The 23,008-nt window shown below is 33.0% G+C and overlaps 1 protein-coding gene across 1 annotated transcript in view; it reads right to left on the bottom strand.

Moving 5' to 3' along the window:
• Nucleotides 1-1,423: 1,423 nt before the first annotated feature.
• Nucleotides 1,424-23,008, bottom strand: part of LOC141409531 (deleted in azoospermia protein 1-like) — a 55,843-nt gene continuing 34,258 nt past the window's right edge. The window contains exons 20-28 of the mRNA XM_074030528.1: nt 20,690-20,761; nt 18,285-18,356; nt 15,858-15,929; nt 13,465-13,518; nt 9,188-9,259; nt 6,823-6,894; nt 4,476-4,547; nt 3,615-3,649; nt 1,424-1,487 (exon numbers count right to left, since the gene is read on the bottom strand). Of these exons, the coding sequence (XP_073886629.1) occupies nt 1,424-1,487; nt 3,615-3,649; nt 4,476-4,547; nt 6,823-6,894; nt 9,188-9,259; nt 13,465-13,518; nt 15,858-15,929; nt 18,285-18,356; nt 20,690-20,761 (585 nt within the window). The remainder of the gene's footprint in view (nt 1,488-3,614; nt 3,650-4,475; nt 4,548-6,822; nt 6,895-9,187; nt 9,260-13,464; nt 13,519-15,857; nt 15,930-18,284; nt 18,357-20,689; nt 20,762-23,008) is intronic.

Here is a 23,008-nt window from a genome sequence, read left to right as displayed (position 1 = left end):
ACAGTGAAGTGCACACTTTAAATACATAAATTGTATTACTAGTATTATTTCAATAAAACTATCATTTAAAAAAAGCCTTCCCTTTATTAACCATACTATTTCTCTCCCATTGGACTGTTAGTTCTTTTTCATATTTATAGACAAGTTCTTTTTCATATTTATAGACTTAGAACCACAGGGACCCAGAAACCTTTAGTCCTGTACCTTCTCATTTTACACTTGTAAAAACTGAAGCCTTAAGATTTATCTATCCAACATGGATAGAAAGTGGGATAAGAAATCAGATCTTTCTGGAATTCAACTAGTCACATTCTCTTCCACTTGACCAACTCTGAATCAACCTTTCTTTCTACTCAACTTTTTACTGCTTCACTTTACCCCTTTTCTCCCTTCACACTGTTCAGGTGTATCATCTGAATAAACCATTTCTTTTCTTCTCTTTAGTCCAATATGCATGTATTAAGTTCTACTTTTTTTTCTCTTTTTTTTCAGACAAGGTCTCCCACTGTTGCCCAGGCTGGCGTACAATAGCACGATCGTGGCTCAGTGCAGTCTAACTTCCCAGGCTCAAGTGATCCTCCTACTTTAGCCTCCTCTGGAGTAGCTGGGACTACAAACAGAAATGATCACAACTGGCTGATTTTTGTAGAGATATGGCTTTGCCACGTTACCCAGGGTGGTCTTGAACTCCTGAGCTGAAGCAATCCACCCACCTCAGCCCCCAAGTGTTGGAATTACAGGCATGAGCCACAACACCTGGCCAAGATCTGCTTTCTGTATCTAAAATTTTCTTTTACTATTTGGTCAAGGTAGTCAACTAACTCTCTTCTCTGGTAAACCCTTTCACAAATTTCTGCTGCAGGATCCTTCCCTAAATGTAACTACATTATATATCAAGGTTCGGCAGCAGAAAATATACTGCCAGGTAAAACCTATTCTGGTTTACTGGGTTACAATCATATGCCAACCATTCAATTAAATGCTCTAGACTGGGCGCAGTGGCTCACGCCTGTAATCCCAGCACTTTGGGAGGCAGAGGCGGGTGGATCACGAGGTCACGAGATCGAGACCATCCTGGCTAACACAGTGAAACCCCATCTCTACTAAAAATACAAAAAAATTAGCTGGGCATGGTGTCAGGCACCTGTAGTCCTAGCTACTCAGGTGGCTGAGGTAGGAGAATGGCATTAAGTAAACATAGGAGGTGGAGCTTGCAGTAAGCCTAGATGGCACCACTGCACTCCAGCCTGGGCAACAGAGCGAGACTCTGTGTCTCAAAAAAATAAAAAATGCTCTAAGAAATCTCAAAATACATATACCACAAGGAAAACACCTAACTTGAAAACTAAGAACTGTGCTTTTTAATTATGATAGTGTTCCTTTCATACCTTGAAGTAGTCATGTTGAGTAACAACAGAATTTCTCAGTCTGTTTTCTGGGTTAAACAGACAAGATACCACTGTTTGCATGCTTCGGTCCACAGATTTCTGAAACATAGAAGTGTTCAGTAATGTAAAGAGAATTCTTTCACTCACTTTTAATATGGGTGTTTTTTTTTTTATTGTTTAGTGAACATATTAGTTTACTTCTAAAGAAATGCAAAAGAGCCTGGGAGCGGTGGCTCACACCTGTAATCCCAGCACTTTGGGAGGCCGAGGTGGGCGGATCACCTGAGATCAGCAGTTCAAGACCATCCTGGCCAACATGATGAAATTCCTTCTCTACTAAAAAATACAAAAATTAGCTGGGTGTGGTGGCGGGAGCCTGTAATCCCACCTACTCAGGAGGCTGAGGCAGGGAGAACTGCCTGAACCTAGGAGACGGAAGCTGTAGTGAGCCGAGATCACACCACTGCACTTCCAACCTAGGTGACACCGTTAAGACCCCGACTCAAAAAAAAAAAAAATCATAAAAATGCGATTCGTAATTCTTAACCACGTATCACTCAGTAAGTTTTCTGACAAATCAAATTATTTTAGAACCTTAGTGACAGAATACTGGTTTAAAAAGCTGAATTTGTTAAATCGTTAAGTGAACTCCAATATTTCAAGAAAAAATACTCAGACAAAACCTGACAGTTATATTGTAAGATTATGTTTTAATATTTGCATTTTAAAATCGGGTATCAAATCAAGGAATTTACACTCCAACGGGACCTCTTTGGTATTATACATATTACCAGCACATCAACTACTTCCACACACCCACCTATTTAACAGAACATATGTGACATAAAAATGACAATATTATTTGCATTAACGATAAAAAGAAACAACCCTGTTTCAGTATCTGAAAAATTACTACTGACTTCACCACTGTTGGGAACTTCTGCCACATACAATGTTATGGAGAAGGCCATAAACAATATTTTTCACTGCTTAAGACTGATGCTGTTGTAAAAGAAAAGAGACATATAATTCATACTAATTCTTCTTTTGAGGAGGATTCTAGAGGAAACCCTCCCATAGCATTCTGCCAAATCATATTAATACAGTATTTATTAAAGAATGTTTTTTTAAAATTAGTGGAACAGAAATATAGAAAAGGATGGCTGAATTAGAAACTTTATGTATATATTGAAAATTGGGAGTATCTGAAATTTCAACAACGGTTACATTGAGTATCAGTTCATTATTTAAGCTCTGTGATTTATGGCTAACATTTAAATTTGGGCAAAAATATTTGCTTCTCAAAAAATCATTATTAAAACTAGAAAAAAATATGAAATACATATTAAGAAAAAAGGAAAAAAAACTAGATGTTTGCCTTTTGTGGGCAATTTCCAGAGGGTGGGGCAACTCCATGAACTGAGCATTCATTTGGCACATCACCTCCTGTATCAACTTCACTACAGTGGTAGTTAAGAGCTGAATAAGCCTATGTTTAAAATAATGAAAGTGTAATTAAACAGATACACACATATGTTTAAAAGCCACTTATTTATTCCTCAAAAAAGGTGGTATTGAAAGTTTCAACATAGGTTGTACTGAAATTCAATTGTATTACTTCAGAAAGTTTGTTTTAAACGAAAAGTTGAAATACATTAAGGCAGTCTTTTGTTTTAAAACGTCTTCCAGGCATCAATATAACCAGAAGTAGAAGGACTTTAAGAAACGAACGTAGTAAGGGAGTGTTTGAGAATTTTAACACTTACATCTTTCAAAAATCCAGTGTGATGCAAGACAGCAGCTCTGGTGTATCAGACGCAATACTCTTGTTTTATTCCTATTCTTATTTAAGAGTAACAGTAAAACATTTCTGTTTCTCTTCAATAAATGTTTTTATGGCTGGTAAAGCCAGAGGTATTCTAGGAAGATACATTCTAATTCTAAAATCACGTTAATACTACCCCATTCCTGGATTAGATCATTTATCAACAAGTAACTGAACACTTATCATTATGTGGACCAGCCACTGTTTCAGCACACAAAAACCTGAGAGACAAAAAGGCACTGCGGCTTCCATGGGAGTTTGTAACTGAGTTAAAAATAAAGTAACAAAATGTAAAACATTAATATAAAGACCATTTAAAAATATCTACAGACATATATGGCATAGAAAAAAGTCAAGAAAAATGAAAGTATATGTAAAGCTAATTCACTTTATCCCATAACCCCTTTTGCTCCCCAACAGGCCACTGTGGTGGCATCTTAAAAAAAAAAAAAAAGAAAACCAAAACTATTAAAATATTCCCACACATTTTCAAAAACACATGAGATATACAATATTGAAGCACTTATCATGCTGGCTCCTTTGTTATTAAAATGAAAGCAGAAGAGTAGAAAAAAGAAGCACTTTATGTTTCTAACCCCTGACATTCTTGTTACTTCTATATATAAAAACCTCATCGTTTTCCCAATTTTCTGGAGTTGGAATTGCGGAAATCTCAAAGATACTAGTGACGTTTTTGTTACTTCTATATATAAAACCTCACCATTTTCCCAATTTTCTAGAGTTGGCATTGTGGAAATCTCAAAGATAATAGTACTTACAATTTATTATTTATTATCAAAGATAAGATTATGGGTTATAGATACAGTCATATTTATGAAAAGAGGCTGAGAAAACTACTATCATGAAGCAGCAAACTAAAATAAAAATATAATTGGAATTCTGTGTTCTAAGAATGGGATACTTTTATTTCACTCTATCTCCCTTAAAAAAAGATGAAAGTCAGTCTGGATGTTTCAGCTATTTGACAGCAAAGATGAAAAAAATACATGCTGAAATATAAAAGGGGACAACAAACCTCAGAAAATGGTTCTACAGAAAAGTTATTGCTAAGTATATTCCTGTCAAAATGTTAATCCATTACTTCTAAATAATACAGAGGGCTTCATTCTAGACCAACTGTGTTTTCTTAAATTTCAGGTACATTTCATTAGTTTAAAATGACTATTCAGGCTATTTGTATAAACAAGTTAAAGGCCTCAATAATATCTGAAAATAAATCATTTTACTCCCCCTTCAATTACCTGGTAATTATATACAGGCAACTGATACCCAGTGGTGACCTGACCTGGTGAATTTGGATAAGTAGGATATGTCTGAAAGTAAGTTTACAGAAAGAATGAATGAATACGGTAAAACATTTTCTTAAATTAGAAAGAAACATTATTCCCAATATAAAAATATGAAAATCTTTAAAATATTTATTACTTTTCTATATACAATAAATGCAGAGTTCTAAATGAATGAAGGAAGGAAGAAAGAAATATTATCTGCCAAGTGCTAAGCCCCTTTGGGGAGGGCGGGGAAATAGACGAATGACAAAGTAGTGACTATTTCACCAAAGTTTCCCTTACTTAAACTGTGTACTTATTCCCACCCAGAAGTTATTTCTTACACTGCTGATAAGGCTCCATTAAGACTGATTTCAATGTAAGTTAATACATTTTCTATTTCTTTGTCGATATATTTCCAGACAGTTTTGTGTTTGAAAATAATAGGGCAATATGTAGTTCTTCTACAGATGTTAAGATTTTTTCTGTATTTTATTTCAATAAACTAAGGGCAGTATATAATCCAATACTGGAAGACAGTACATGTCTTGTATGTTTCAATAAATCCTTCTGTTTGAAACATATAGGAAGCAGCATACATGAATACACCCAGATTCAGTAACAGCTTACAGCAAATGTTAGAAACACGTAGGGCTTTTTTTCTAGCCATTGTCCAGAGGAGGAAAAATAAGAAGAGGTATACTCTACACATTTCAAGTACATGGAAAATATCAATAAATGAGAGACACTGAAAAACGATTTCACTACTATTTTGTTACTTTATTTTCCATCGAATAAAATGTCTTTTAAACTAAGACATTAAATAAAATGGACTATCACCAGTAAGTGACACAGTATGTCAAATCCTGCTTTAAATACCAAAGTAACCAAGATCAGAGAAATTAGATGCCAGAAATTCATAGGATTTTTAGGTATAGTAAAACACATCAGAAATCTACCCATTCCAGAAACAGAATATATCCAGAAGTCAGCAGTTTATATGAGGAGTCATCTGGAAATCATTGCAAGTAAAGAAGAGCAAGATTAATTGCTAACCTTAGAGAAGAAAAAACTAGGCAGAAACATAAGAACAGTTGTTTTCAAATATTTTCAGAACTAGTTGTAAGGGAGGGAAAGAAGCTCAGGTGTTTTAGAGGTAATACACCTTTTTATTCTTATTTTTATTTAAGAGTTATTAACAGCAATACATTTGTGTTTCTCTTCAAAAAAAATTTTGTGGCTGGTAAAGCCAGCAGCAGACTCTAGGCAGATACATGCTAATTCTAAATTAACATTAATACTACCTTTCTTAGATTACACAGTCTATCAACAAGGAACTGAACACTTATTATGTGGACCAGCCACTAAGAGAGAAAAGGGCACTGTTGTGCCCATGGGAGATTATAATTGGGTTAAAAATAAAGTAACAAAATGTAACACATTAATATAAAAAACCATTTAAAAATATTTACAGGCATATATGATATGGAAAATAACCCAGAAAGAACAGAGAGGACATGGTAGGTTAATTCACTTTACCCGAGGTACAACCTACCTCCTTTGCTCCCCAACAGGCCACTGCAGTGGCATCTTAAAAAAAAAAAAAAAAAAAAGGAAACCAAAATTATTCAAATATTTCTAAACATTTTTAAAAACACATAAGATATATAATATTGAAGTACTTATGCTGACTCCTTTGTTATAATAATAAAACAATGGATAAAACTACTTCATAGTTCCAATCCCTGACATTCTTATGGTTACTTCCACAGATAAAACCTCACGTTTTCCCCAGTTTTTTGGATTTGGCATTGTGGAAATCTCAAAGATGTTACTTCTTTGAATTTATTATGATAGATATGATTATTGGTCACAGATACAGTCATATCTATGAAGAGAGAACCAGAGAACAACTCTTGTGAAGCAGCTTGCTATAATGAAAATTTAAATTCTGTGCTCTAAGAATTGGGTAATTATTTTACTCACACTATATCCCTAAACAATTCATGAAAGTCACTCTGGATGTTTCATTTAGCTATTTGACAGCAAAGATGAAAACTACATCCTGAAATATAGAAGGGCCAAATCTCAGAAAACTGTTCTACAGAAAAGTTATTGCCAAGTATATTCCAATCAAATTATTATTCCATTACTTCTAAGTAATACAGACGTCTTCATTCTAGACTAATCCTAGTGTTTTCTTAAATTGTAGGTAGAATTCACTAGTTTAAAATGACCAACTATTCACACAATTTGTATACAAAACTTAAAGGCCTCGATAATATGTGAAAGCAAATCATTTTACTCCTTTTTACGTTACCAGATAATTACATACAGGCAACTGATATCCAGTAGTGACCTGAACTGGTGAATTTGGATAAACAGGAAATGCCTGAAAATAAAGGATACAGAAAAAAAGAAAATGGTAAACCATTTTTTAAAATTAGAAAGAAATATCATTCCCAACTAACAAAAATATAAAAAACTTTTAAATACTGTTTTTCTATATAAAACAATGCAGAATTCTAAATGAATGACTATGAAGAAAGAAATATTCTCTGTCAAGTGCTACATTTTGGGTATGAGGGGGGAACAAATGACAAAATAATTGACTATTTCACCAAAGTTTACCTTCCTTATACTGTGTACTTATTCACACTCAGAAGTTATTTCTTACATAACTTTCTTACATAAGGTTCCATTAACACAGATTTCACTGTAAGTTAAATTAATACATTTGCTATCTCTCTGTGAAAATACTTCTAGACTGTTTTTTATTAGACAATATTATAGGGTAATATGTAGTTGTACAGATGTTATGGCTTCTTCTGTGATGTTATGGCTTTTTCTGTACTTCATTCTGAAAAACTAAGTGCAGTATATAATCCAATATTGGAGAAGAGAAAGTATAATGTCTTATATGTTTCAATAAATACCTACTGTCTGAAAACATACAGGTAGCAGCATACACGAATACCTCCAGATTCAGTAATGGCTCACATTCCTGAATCAGTAAATGACTCACAGTAATGTCAGAAACAAGTGGGGTTTTTTTCCTAGCCATTGTACAGAGAAGGAAAAAGAAGAGGTATACCCTTCATGTTTCAAGTACATAGAAAACGTCAACAAATGAGACACACTGAAGAACTATATCATTACTATTTGGTTACTTTATTTTCCATCAAAGAAAATGTCTTTTAAACTGAGACATAAATAAAATGAACTAAGAAGAATATAGACGTTTTTTATCACCAATAAGTGATAGAGTATGTCAAATCCTAATTTAAATATCAATGTAACCGGGATCAGAGATGTTAGATGCAAGTTAAATGAGGCGGCATCTGGAAATCACTGCAAATAAAGAATAGCTAGATGAACTGCTAAACTTAGAGAATAATAAAGTAGACAGATACATAGAGCTGCTTTCATTCTCTTTAGCAAGTTGCTATATGGTGAGGGGGGCGGAAAGCAGCTTGGGTGTTTTAGAGGCAATACCCTTTCTTCTTCCTGTTCTTATTTAAGAGTAATTAACAGCAAAACATTTCTGTTTCTCTTCAACAAATTTTCTATTGCTGGTAAAGCCAGATGCAGATTCTAGGCAGATACATGCTAATTCTAAAGCCACACTAACTACCTTTCTTTAATTATATAGTCTATCATTATGTGGACCGGCCACTGCTTAAGCACACAAATACCTGAGAAAAAAAGGCACTGTCGCTCCCATTGGAGTTTATTATTGGGTTAACAAGAAAGTAAAAAAAAAAAAAAAAAAAACTATAAAGAACCATTTAAAAACATTTATAGGCATAATAACTTGGGGGAAAAAAAAAACGAACAGGAAGTATATGTTAGGCTAATTTACTTAACCTCAAGTATGGTATAACCCCTTTGTTCCCCAATGGTCCACTATGGTGGCATCTTCAAAAAAAAAAAAAAACAAAACAAAAAGAAAAAACGGAACCAAAACTATTAAAATATTCCTCCACATTTTCAAAAACACACGAGAAACACAATATTGAGGTACTTATCCTGCTGTGTCCTTTTTTACTATATTAAAAGTAACAGAATCGAAAACGTAACTACTTTATGTTTCTAGTTTCAGATGTTATCATAACTTTTATATATAAAACTTCACCTTTTTCCACATTTTCTGGATTTGGCATTGTGCAAATCTCAAAGTTACTATCTCTTTCAGTTTATTACCATAGATATAATTATGGGTCACAGATGTCACATATATGAAAAGGGATCCAGAGAACTACTATCATGAAACAGCCAGCTAAAATAAAAATATAATTGGAATTCTGTGCTCTAAAAAGTGGGTAATAATTTGATTTCACTCTACCTCCCTAAAAAAATTATGAAAATCAGTGTGGATGTTTCTTTCAGCTATTTGACAGCAAAGATAAAAACTACATCCTGAAATACAGAAGGGAACACTAAATCTCAGAAAACTGTTCTACAGAAATGTTATTGCCAAGTATATTGCCGTCAAAATATTACTCCATTACTTCTAAATAATACAGAGGTCTTCATTCTAGACTAATTCTAAATGTTTTCCTAAATTTTAGGTACACTTCACTAGTTTAAAATGATCAACTATTTGGGCAATTTGTATAAACACGTTAAAGGTCTCGATAATATGTGAAAGCAAAAGTAAATCATTTTACTCCTTCTTACATTACCTGATAATTACATACAGGCAACTGATATCCAGTAGTGACCTGAACTGGTGAATTTGGATAAACAGGAAATGCCTGAAAATAAAGCGTACAGAGAAAAAGAAAATGGTAAACCATTTTTTTTTAAATTAGAAAGAAATATCATTCCCAATATAACAAAAATGTAAAAACCTTTTAAATATTGTTTTTCTATATAAAATAATGCAGAATTCTAAATGAATGACTTTAAGAAGAAAGAAATATTCTCTGTCAAGTGCTACATTTTGGGTGTGAATGGGGAACAAATGACAAAAGAATTGACTATTTCACCAGGAAAAGCTTACCTTACTTTCACTGTGTACTTACTCACACCCAAAAGTTATTTCCTACACTGCTGATAAGGCTCCATTAACACAGATTTCACTGTAAGTTAAATTAACACATTTGCTATTTCTTCGTAAAAATCCTTCTAGACCGTTTTGTATTAGACAATATTATAGGGTAATATGTAGTTGTACAGATGTTATGGCTTCTTCTGTACTTCATTCTGAAAATCTAAGTGCAGTATATAATCCAATACTGGAGAAGAGAAAATACAATGTCTTATATGTTTCAATAACTACTTATTGTTTGAAAACATATAGGTAGCAGCATTCATGAATACACCCAGATTCAGTAATGGCTCACAGTAATTGTTAGAACCAAGTAGGACTTTTTTCTAGCCATTGTTCAGAAAGGAAAAAGAAGAGGTATACCTACACGTTTCAAGTACATGGAAAAATGTCAACAAAGGAGAGCCAGTGAAGAAATATTTCATCACTATTTTGTTACTTTATTTTCCATCAAAGAAAATATCTTTTAAACTAAGACATAAATTGAACTAAGAAGAATATAGACGTTATTTATCACCAATAAGTGATAGAGTGTGTCAAATCCTACTTTAAATATCAAAGTAACCGGGATGAGACATTAGATGTCAGAAACTCACAGGATTTATATATATATAGTGAAACACACCAGAAATCTACCCATTCCAGAACCAGAATACATCCAGAAGTCAGCAAGTTATATGAGGAGGCATCTGGAAATCATTGCAAATAAAGAATAGCTAGATGAATTGCTAAACTTAGAGAAGAATAAAGTAGACAGACACATAAGGAGAGCTGCTTTCATTCTTTTAGCAACTGGTTATATGGGGAAGGGGGTAGAAAGCAGCTTGGGTTTTTTACAGGCAATACTCTTTCTTCTTCCTATTCTTATTTAAGAGTAATTAACAGCAAAACATTTCTGTTTCTCTTCAACAAATTTTCTATTGCTGGTAAAGCCAGATGCAGATTGTAGGCAGATACACGCTAATTCTAAAGCCACACTAACACTATCTTTCTTTGATTATATAGTCTATCATTAGGTGGACCAGCCATTGCTTAACTACACAAAAAACTGAGAGAGAAAAAGGTACTATTGCTCCCACTGGAGTTTATAATTGGGTTAACAAGAAAGTAAAAAAAAATTAAATAAAATATTAAGAACCGTTTAAAAATATATAGGGATATATGACTTGGAAAAATATCAAGAATGAACAGGAAGTATATGTGTGGCTATTTCACTTAACCTGAAGGACAACATAATCCCTTTGTTCCCCAACAGGCCACTATGGTGGCATCTTCGGAAAAAAAAAAAAAAAAAAACACACACGATTATTCCTACACATTTTCAAAAACACATGAGAAACACAAAATTACTTACTCTGCTGTGTCCTTTTTTATTATAATAAAAGTAACAGAATCAAAAATGTAACTACTTTCTGTTTCTAGTCTCAGATGTTGTCGTAACTTTTATATACAAAACATCTTTTACCAAATTTTCTGGAGTTGGCATTGTGCAAATCTCAAAGTTACTCTCTCTTTCAGTTTATTACCATAGATATAATTATGGGTCACAGATATAGTCATATATATGAAAAGGGATCCAGAGAACTACTATCGTGAAACAGCCAGCTAAAATAAAAATATAATTGGAATTCTGTGCTCTAAAAAGTGGGTAATAATTTGATTTCACTCTACCTCCCTAAATAAATTTATGAAAATCAGGGTGGATGTTTCTTTCAGCTATTTGACAGCAAAGATGAAAAGTACATTCTGAAATACAGAAGGTGACACCAAATCTCAGAAAACTGTTCTACAGAAATGTTATTGCCAAGTATATTGCTGTCAAAATATTACTCCATTACTTCTAAAACAGAGGTCTTCATTCTAGACTGATTCTAAGTGTTTTCTTAAATTTTAGGTACACTTCACTAGTTTAAAATGACCAACTATTCGGGCAATTTGTATAAACAAGTTAAAGGTCTCCATAATATGTGAAAGCAAAGGCAAATTATTTCATTCTTTCTTACTAGGGATGTAAAGGACCTCTTCAAGGAGAACTACAAACCACTGCTCAGTGAATTAAAAGAGGACACAAACAAATGGAAGAACACACCATGCTCATGGATAGGAAGAATCAATATCGTGAAAATGGCCATACTGCCCAAGGTAATTTGTAGATTCAATGCCATCCCCATCAACCTACCAATGAGTTTCTTCACAGAATTTGAAAAAACTGCTTTAAAGTTCTTATGGAACCAAAAAAGAGCCCGCATTGCCAAGACAATACTAAGTCAAAAGACAAAGCTGGAGGCATCGCACTACCTGACTTTAAACTATACTACAAGGCTACAGAAACCAAAACAGCATGGTACAGGTACCAAAACAGAGATATAGACCAACGGAACAGAACAGAGTCCTCAGAAATAATACCACACATCTACAGCCATCTGATCTTTGACAAACCTGAGAGAAACAAGAAATGGGGAAAGGATTCCCTATTTAATAAATGGTGCTGGGAAAATTGGCTAGCCATAAGTAGAAAGCTGAAACTGGATCCTTATTCCTTGTACGAAAATTAATTCAAGATGGATCAGAGACTTAAATGTTAGACCTAATACCATAAAAACCCTAGAAGAATATCTAGGTAATACCATTCAGAACATAGGCATGGGCAAGGACTTCATGTCTAAATCACCAAAAGCAACAGCAACAAAAGCCAAAATTGACAAATGGGATCTAATTAAACTAAAGAGCTTCTGCACAGCAAAAGAAACTACCATCAGAGTGAACAGGCAACCTACTGAATGGGAGAAAATTTTTGCAATCTACTCATCTGACAAAGGGCTAATATCCAGAACCTACAAAGAACTCAAACAAATTTACAAGGAAAAAACAAACAACCCCATCGAAAAGTGGGCAAATTGTATAAACAAGTTAAAGGTCTCTATAATATGTGAAAGCAAAGGCAAATTATTTCATTCCTTCTTACTAGGGATGTAAAGGACCTCTTCAAGGAGAACTACAAACCACTGCTCAGTGAATTAAAAGAGGACACAAACAAATGGAAGAACACGCCATGCTCATAAGAACACAGACAGTTCTCAAAAGAAGACATTCATACAGCCAACAGACACATGAAAAAATGCTCATCATCACTGGCCATCAGAGAAATGCAAATCAAAACCACAATGAGATACTATCTCACACCAATTAGAATGGCAATCATTAAAAACTCAGGAAACAACAGGTGCTGGAGAGGTTGTGGAGAAATAGGAACACTTTTACACTGTTGGTGGGATTGTAAACTAGTTCAACCATTATAGAAAACAGTATGGCGATTCCTCAAGGATCTAGAACTAGAAGTACCATTTGACCCAGCCATCCCATTACTGGGGATATACCCAAAGGATTATAAATCATGCTGCTATAAAGACACATGCACACGTATGTTTATTGCGGCACTATTCACAATAGCAAAGACTTGGAATCAACCCAAATGTCCATCAGTGACAGACTGGATTAAGAAAATGTGGCACATATATACCACGGAATACTATGCAGCCATAAAAAAGGATGAGTTTGTGTCCTTGGTAGGGACATGGATGCAGCTGGAAACCATCATTCTCAGCAAACTATCGCAAGAACAGAAAACCAAACACTGCATGTTCTCACTCATAGGTGGGAACTGAAAAATGAGATCACTTGGACTCGGGAAGGGGAACATCATACACGGGGGCCTATTATGGGGAGCGGGAAGGGGGGAGGGATTGCATTGGGAGTTATAACTGATGTAAATGATGAGATGATGGGTGCAGCACGCCAACACGGCACAAGTATACATATGTAACAAACCTGCACGTTATCCACACGTACCCTAGAATTTAAAGTATAATAAATAAATAAATAAAATAAATAAATAAATGAATACATTACCTGATAATTATATATCGGCAACTGAACTGGTAAATTTGGATAAACAGGAAATGTCTGAAAATAAAGAGCACAGAAAAAAAGAAAATGTTAAACTATTTTTTAAAATTAGAAAGAAATATCATTCCCAATATAACAAAAATGTAAAAACCTTTTAAATATTGTTTTTCTATATAAAACAATGCAGAATTCTAAATGAATGACTGACTTTATGAAGAAAGAAATATTCTGTCAAGTGCTACATTTTGGGTGTGAAGGGTGAACAAATGACAAAAGAATTGACTATTTCACCAGGCAAAGCTTACCTTTCTTACACCGTGTGCTTATTCACACTCGGAAGTTATTTCCTAAGCTGCTGATTTCACTGTAAGTTAAATTAACACATTTGCTATTTCCTCATAAAAATACTTCTAGACTGTTTTGTATTAGACAGTATTATAGTGTAATATGTAGTTGTACAGATGTTATGGCTTCTTCTATGACGTAATGGCTTTTTCTGTACTTCATTCTGAAAATCTAAGTGCAGTATATAATCCAATACTGGAGAAGAGAAAATACAATGTCTTATATGTTTCAATAACTACTTACTGTTTGAAAACATATAGGTAGCAGCATACATGAATACACCCAGATTCAGTAATGGCTCACAGTAAATGTTAGAACCAAGTAGGGCTTTTTTTCTAGCATTGTTCAGAGAAGGAAAAACAAGAAGAGGTATACCCTACACGACGTTTCAAGTACATGGAAATATGTCAACAAAGGAGAGCCACTGAAGAAATATTTCATTGCTATTTTGTTACTTTATTTTCCATCAAAGAAAGTATCTTTTAAACTAAGACATCAATAAAATGAACTAAGAAGAATATAGACGTTATTCATCACCAATAAGTGATACAGTATTCAAATCCTACTTTAAATTTCAATGTAAACGGGATGAGAGACATTAGATGTCAGAAACTCGTGGGATTTATATACATATAGTAAAACACATCAGGTATCCACCCATTCCAGAACCAGAATACTTCCAGAAGTCAGCAAGTTATATGGGGAGGAATCTGGAAATCATTGCAAATAAAGAATAGCTAGACGAAATGATAAACTTAGAAAAAAATAAAGTAGACAGACACATAAGGAGAGCTGCTTTCATTCTCTTTAGCAACTTGTTATATGAGGATGGGGGCGGAAAGCAGCTTGGGTGTTTCAGAGGCAATACTCTTTCTTCTTCCTGTTCTTATTTAAGAGAAATTAACAGCAAAACATTTCTGTATCTCTTCAACAAATTTTCTATTGCTGGTAAATCCAGAAGCAGATTCTAGAAAGATATATGCTAATTCTAAAGCCTCACTAACATTACCTTTCTTTGACTATATAGTCTATCATTAGGTGGACCAGCCATTACTTAAGAACACAAAAAAATGAGAGAGAAAAAGGCACTGTTGTTCTCATTGGAGTTTACAATTGGGTTAAAGAGAAAGTAAAAAAAAAAATAAATAAAATATTAATATAAAGAACCACTTAAAAATATTTATGGGCATATATGACTTGGAAAAAAAATCAAGAATGAACAGCAAGTATATGTGTGGCTATTTCACTTAACCTGAAGGACAACATAACCCCTTTGTTCCTCAACAGGACACTATGGTGGCATCTTAAAAAAAAGAAACAAGAAACCAAAACTATTCAAATATTCCTACACACTTTCAAAAACACATGAGAAACAAAATATTAAAGTACTTATCCTGCTATGTCCTTTTGTATTATAATAAAAGTAACAGAATGGAAAACGTAAGTACTTTATGTTTCTAGTCTCAGATGTTGTCATAATTTTTATGTATAAACCTTCGCCTTTTTCCAAATTTTCTGGAGTTGGCATCGTGGAAATCTCAAAGATACTATCTCTTTCAGTTTATTACCATAGATACAATTATGGGTCACAGATATAGTCATATATATGAAAAGGGATCCAGAGAACTACTATCATGAAACAGCCAGCTAAAATAAAAATATAATTGGAATTCTGTGCTCTAAAAAGTGAATAATTTGATTTCACTCTACCTCCCTAAATAAATTTATGAAAATCAATGTGGATGTTTCTTTCAGCTATTTGACAGCAAAGATAAAAACTACATTCTGAAATACAGAAGGGGACACCAAATCTCAGAAAACCGTTCTACAGAAATATTATTGCCAAGTATATTGCCGTCAAAATATTACTCCATTACTTCTAAATAATACAGAGGTCTTCATTCTAGACTAATTCTAAGTGTTTTCTTAAATTTTAGGTACACTTCACTAGTTTAAAATGATCAACTATTTGGGCAATTTGTATAAACAAGTTAAAGGTCTCGATAATATGTGAAAGCAAAGGCAAAGCATTTCATTCCTTCTTACATTACCTGATAATTACATACAGGCAACTGATATCCAGTAGTGACCTGAACTGGTGAATTTGGATAAACAGGAAATGCCTGAAAATAAAGGGTACAGAAAAAAAGAAAATGGTAAACCATTTTTTAAAATTAGAAACAAACATCATTCTCAATATAACAAAAATGTAAAAACCTTTTAAATACTGTTTTTCTATATAAAAAATGCAGAATTCTAATTGAATGACTGACTTTATGAAGAAAGAAATATTCTCTGTCAAATGCTACATTTTGGGTGTGAATGGGGAACAAATGACAAAAGAATTGACTATTTCACCAGGCAAAGCTTACCTTACTTACACTGTGTGCTTATTCACACCCGGAAGTTATTTCCTACACTGCTGATAAGGCTCCATTAACACAGATTTCACTGTAAGTTAAATTAACACATTTGCTATTTGACTGTAAAAATACTTCTAGACTGTTTTGTATTAGACAATATTATAGGGTAATATGTAGCCGTACAGATGTATGGCTTCTTCTGTGATGTTATGTCTTTTCCTTTACTTCCTTCTGAAAAACTAAGTGCAGTATATAATCCAATAGTGGAAAAGAGAAAATACAATGTCTTACATGTTTCAATAACTACTTATTGTTTGAAAACATATAGGTAGCAGCATTCATGAATACACCCAGATTCAGAAACGGCTCACAATAAATGTTAGAACCAAGTAGGGCTTTTTTTTAAGCCATTGTTCAGAGAAAGTAAAAGAAGTAAAGGTATATCTACATGTTTCAAGTACATGGAAAAATGTAAACAAAGCAGAGCCACTGAAGAAACATTTCATGACTATTTTGTTACTTTATTTTCCATCAAAGAAAATATCTTTTAAACTAATATATAAATAAAATGAACTAAGAAGAATGCAGATGTTATTTATCACCAGTAAGTGACAGAGTGTGTCCAATCCTACTTTAAATATCAATGTAACCGAGATGAGAGACATTAGACGTCAGAAATTCACAGGATTTATATACATATAGTAAAATACATCAGAAATCTACCAATTCCAGAACCAGAATACATCCAGAAGTCACCATGTTATATGAGAAGGCATCTGGAAATCAATGCAAATAAAGAATAGCTAGATGAACTCCTAAACTTAGAGAAGAATAAAGTAGATAGACACATAAGGAAAGCTGCTTTCATTCTCTTTAGCAACTGGTTATATGGGGAGGGGGGCGGAAAGTAGCTTGGGTGTTTTACAGGCAATACTCTTTCTTCTTCCTATTCTTATTTAAGAGTAATTAACAGCAAAACATGTCTGTTACTCTTCAACAAATTTTCTGTTGCTGGTAAATCCAGATGCAGATTGTAGTCAGATACATGCTAATTCTAAAGCCACACTAACATTACCTTTCTTTGATTATATAGTCTATCATCATGTGAATCAGCCATTACTTAAGAACACAAAAAAATGAGAGAGAAAAAGGTACTGTTGCTCCCATTAGAGTTTACAACTGGGTTAACAACAAAGTAAAAAAAAAAAGAAAAGAAAATACTAATATAAAGAACCATTTGGAAATATTTATGTGCATATATGACTGTGAAAAAAATTCAAGAATGAACAGCAAGTATATGTGTGGCTATTTCACTTAACCTGAAAGACAACATAACCCCTTTGTTCCCCAACAGGCCACTATGGTGGCATCTTAAAAAAAAAAACAGGAAACCAAAACTAATAAAATATTCCCACACATTTTCAAAAACACATGAGAAACACAATATTAAAGTACTTATCCTGCTATGTCCTTTTGTATTATAATAAAGGTAACAGAATAGAAAACGTAAGTACTTTATGTTTCTAGTCTCAGACGTTGTCGTAACTTTTATGTATAAACCTTCACCTTTTTCCAAATTTTCTGGAGTTAGCATCGTGGAAATCTCAAAGATACTATCTCCTTCAGTTTATTACCATAGATATAACTATGGGTCACAGATATAGTCATATATATGAAAAGGGATCCAGAGAACTACTATCGTGAAACAGCCAGCTAAAATAAAAATATAATTGGAATTGTGTGCTCTAAAAAGTAGGTAATAATTTGATTTCACTCTACCTCCCTAAATAAATTTATGAAAATCAGTGTGGATGTTTCTTTCAGCTATTTGACAACAAAGATAAAAACTACATTCTGAAATACAGAAGGAGACACCAAATCTCAGAAAACCATTCTACAGAAATGTTATTGCCAAGTATATTGCTGTCAAAATATTACTCCATTACTTCTAAATAATACAGAGGTCTTCATTCTAGACTGATTCTAAGTGTTTTCTTAAATTTTAGGTACACTTCACTAGTTTAAAATGACCAACTATTCGGGCAATTAATGTAAACAAGTTTAAAGGTCTCGATAATATGTGAAAGCAAATCATTTTACTCCTTCTTACATTACCTGACAATTATATACAGGCAACTGATATCCAGTAGTGACCTGAACTGGTGAATTTGGATAAACAGGAAATGCCTGAAAATAAAGAGCACAGAAAAAAGGAAAATGGTAAACCATTTTTTAAAATTAAAAGAAATATCATTCCCAATATAACAAAAATATAAAAACATTTTAAATATTTTTTCTATATAAAGCAATGCAGAATTTTAAATGAATGGCTGACTTTATGAAGAAAGAAATATTCTCTGTCAAATGCTACATTTGGGGTGTGAAGGGGGAACAAAAGACAAAAGAATTGACTATATCACCAGGCAAAGTTTACTTTACTTATACTGTGCACTTATTCACACCCGGAAGTTATTTCCTACACTGCTGATAAGGCTCCACTAACACAGATTTCACTCTAAGTTAAATGAATACATTTGCTATTTCCTCGTAAAAATCATTCTAGCCTGTTTTGTATTAGACAATATTATAGGATAATATGTAGCTGTACAGATGTTATGGCTTCTTCTGTGATGTTATGGCTTTTCCTGTACTTCCTTCTGAAAAACTAAGTGCAGTATATAATCAAATACTGGAGAAGAGAAAATACAAGGTCTTATATGTTTCAATAACTACTTATTGTTTGAAAACATATAGATAGCAGCATATCTGAATACACCCAGATTCAGAAATGGCTCACAGTAAATGTCACCAAGTAGGGCTTTTTTTACAGCCATTGTTCAGAGAAGGAAAAAGAAGAAGAGGTATACCCTACATATTTCAAGTACAGGGAAATATGTCAACAAAGGAGAGCCACTGAAGAAATATTTCATCGCTATTTTGTTACTTTATTTTCCATCAAAGAAAGTATCTTTTAAACTAAGACATCAATAAAATGAACTAAGAAGAATATAGACGTTATTCATCACCAATAAGTGATACAGTATTCAAATCTTACTTTAAATTTCAATGTAACCATGATCAGAGAGGATAGATGTCAGAAACTCATGGGATTTATGTACATACAGTAAAACACCTCAGAAATCTACCTATTCCAGAACGAGAATACATCCAGAAGTCAGCATGTTATAAGAGAAGGCATGTGGAAATCACTGCAAATAAAGAATAGCTAGATAAACTGCTAAACTGAAAGAATAAAGTAGACACATAAAGAGAGCTGCTTTCTTTCTCTTTAGCAATTGGTTATATGGGGAGGAGTGTGGAAAGCAGCTTGGGTGTGTTAGAGGCAACACTCTTTCTTCTTCCTATTCTTATTTAAGAGTAATTAACAGCAAAACATTTCTGTTTCTCTTCAACAAATTTTCTATTGCTGGTAAAGCCAGATGCAGATTGTAGTCAGATACACGCTAATTCTAAAGCCACACTAACATTACCTTTCTTTGATTATACAGTCTATCATTATATGGACCAGCCATTATTTAAGAACACAAAAAAACTGAGAGAGAAAAAGGCATTATTGCTCCCATTGCAGTTTATAATTGGGTTAACAAGAAAGTAAAAAAAAGTAAATAAAATATTAATATAAAGAACTATTTAAAAATATTTAAAGGCATATATGACTTGGAAAAATATCAAGAATGAACAGGAAGTATATGTGTGGCTATTTCACTTAACCTGAAGGACAACATACCCCTTTGTTCCCCAACAGGACACTATAGTGGCATCTTAAAAAAAAACCAGGAAACTAAAACTAATAAAATATTCCTACACATTTTCAAAAACACATGAGAAACACAATATTAAAATATATATCCTGCTGTGTCCTTTTGTATTATAATAAAATAGAATGGAAAACGTAAGTACTTTATGTTTCTAGTCTCAGATGTTGTCGTAACTTTTATGTATAAACCTTCACCTTTTTCCAAATTTTCTGGAGTTGGCATCGTGGAAATCTCAAAGATACTATCTCTTTCAGTTTATTACCATAGATATAACTATAGGTCACAGATATAGTCATATATATGAAAAGGGATCCAGAGAACTACTATCGTGAAACAGCCAGCTAAAATAAAAATATAATTGGAATTCTGTGCTCTAAAATGTGGGTAATAATTTGATTTCACTCTACCTCCCTAAATAAATTTAAGAAAATCAATGTGGTGTTTCTTTCAGCTATTTGACAGCAAAGATGAAAACTACATCCTGAAATACAGAAGGGGACACCAAATCTCAGAAAACTGTTCTACAGAAATGTTACTGCCAAGTATATTGCTGTAAAAATATTACTCCATTACTTCTAAATAATACAGAGGTCTTCATTCTAGATTGATTCTAAGTGTTTTCTTAAATTTTAGGTACACTTCACTAGTTTAAAATGACCAACTATTCGGGCAATTAGTGTAAACAAGTTAAAGGCCTCGATAATATGTGAAAGCAAATCATTTTACACCTTCTTACATTACCTGATAATTACATACAGGCAACTGATATCCAGTAGTGACCTGAACTGGTGAATTTGGATAAACAGGAAATGCCTGAGAAGAAAGGGTACAGAAAAAAAGATAATGGTAAACCATTTTTTAAAATTAGAAAGAAATATCATTCCCAATATAACAAAAATATAAAAACATTTTAAATATTGTTTTTCTATATAAAACAATGCAGAATTCTAAATGAATGACTGACTTTATGAAGAGAGAAATATTCTCTGTCAAATGCTACATTCGAGGTGTGAAGGGGGAACAAATGACAAAAGAATTGACTATTTCACTAGGCAAAGTTTACCTTACTTATACTGTGCACTTATTCACACCCAGAAGTTATTTCTTACACTGCTGATAAGGCTCCACTAACACAGATTTCACTGTAAGTTAAATGAATACATTTGCTATTTCCTCGTAAAAATCCTTTAGACCGTTTTGTATTAGACAATATTATAGGGTAATATATAGTTGTACAGATGTTATGGCTTCTTCTTTGATGTTATGGCTTTTTCTGTACTTCATTCTGAAAAACTAAGTGCAGTATATAATCCAATACTAGAGAAGAGAAAGTATAATGTCTTTTATGTTTCAATAAGTAGCTATTGTTTGAAAACGTATAGGTAGCAGCATACACGAATATACCCAGATTCAGTAATGGCGCACAGTAAATATTAGAACCAAGTAGGGCATTTTTTTCTAGCCATTGTTCAGAAAGGAAAAACAAGAAGTATACCCTACACATTTCAAGTACATGGAAATATGTCAATAAAGGAGAAATACTGAAGAACTATTTCACTACTATTTTGTTACTTTATTTTCCATCAAAGAAAATATCTTTTAAACTAAGACATAAATAAAATGAACTAAGAAGAATATAGATTTTTTATCACCAATAAGTTATAGAGTATGTCAAATCCTACTTTTAGTATCAATGTAACCCTTATCAGAGACGTTAGATGCCAGAAACTCAGGGGATAGTAAAACACATCAGAAATCTACTTATTCCAGAACCAGAATACATCCAGAAGTCAGCAAGTTACATGAGGATGCATCTGGAAATCATTGCAAATAAAGAATAGCTAGACGAACTGCTAAACTTAGAGAATAATAAATAGACAGACACATAAGGAGAGCTTTCATTCTCTTTAGCAACTGGTAATAGGGGGGCGGGGTGAAGAAGCTTGGGTGTTTTAGAGGCAATACTCTTTCTTCTTCCTATTCTTATTTAAGGGTAATTAACAGCATAACATTTGTTTCTCTTCAACAAATTTTCTATTGCTGGTAAAGCCAGATGCAGACTGTAGTCAGATACACGCTAATTCTAAAGCCACACTAACACTACCTTTCTTTGATTATATAGTCTATCATTATGTGGACCGGCCATTGCTTAAGCACACCAATACCTGAGAAAAAAAAGGCACTGTTGCTCCCACTGGAGTTTATAATTGGGTTAACAAGAAAGTAAAAAAAAAAAAAAAAGTAACAAAACATTAATATAAGAACCATTTAAAAATATTTAAAGGCATATATGAGTTGGAAAAAAATCAAGAATGAACAGGAGGCATATGTTTGGCTATTGCACTTAACCTGAATGACAACATAACACCATTGTTCCCCTACAGGTCACTATGGTGGCATCTCAAAAAAAAAAAAAAAAAAAAAGACAACGAAAACTATTAAAATATTCCTAGACATTTTCAAAAATACATGAGAAATACAATATTGAAGTACTTATCCTGTTGTGTCCTTTTTTATTATCATAAAAATAACAGAATGGAAAACGTAAGTACTTGATGTTTCCAGTCTCCGATGTTATCATTATTTTATATATAAAACTTCATCTTTTTCCAAATTTTCTAGAGTTGGCACTGTGGAAACCTCAAAGATACTAGCTCTTAGAATTTATTACCATACATATAATTATAGGTCACTGATACAGTCCTGTCTATGAAAAGATATCCAGAGAACTACTATCATGAAACAGTCAGCTAAAATAAAAATATAATTGGAATTCTGTACTCTATAAACTGGGTAATAATTTGATTTCATTCTATCTCCCTAAAAAATTTATGAAAGTCAGTTTGGATGTTTCTTTCAGCTATTTGACAACAAAGATGAAAACTACATCCTGAAATACAGAAGGGACACCAAACCTCAGAAAACTGTTCTACAGAAACGTTATTGCCAAGTATATTGTTGTCAAAATATTACTCCATTACTTCTAAATAATACAGAGGTCTTCATTCTAGATTGATTCTAAGTGTTTTCTTAAATTTTAGGTACACTTCACTAGTTTAA

The sequence above is a fragment of the Macaca fascicularis genome, chromosome Y, assembly GCF_037993035.2.
Source record: "Macaca fascicularis isolate 582-1 chromosome Y, T2T-MFA8v1.1".
NCBI lineage: Eukaryota > Metazoa > Chordata > Mammalia > Primates > Cercopithecidae > Macaca > Macaca fascicularis.
This window is presented reverse-complemented; position numbering and strand designations above follow the sequence as displayed.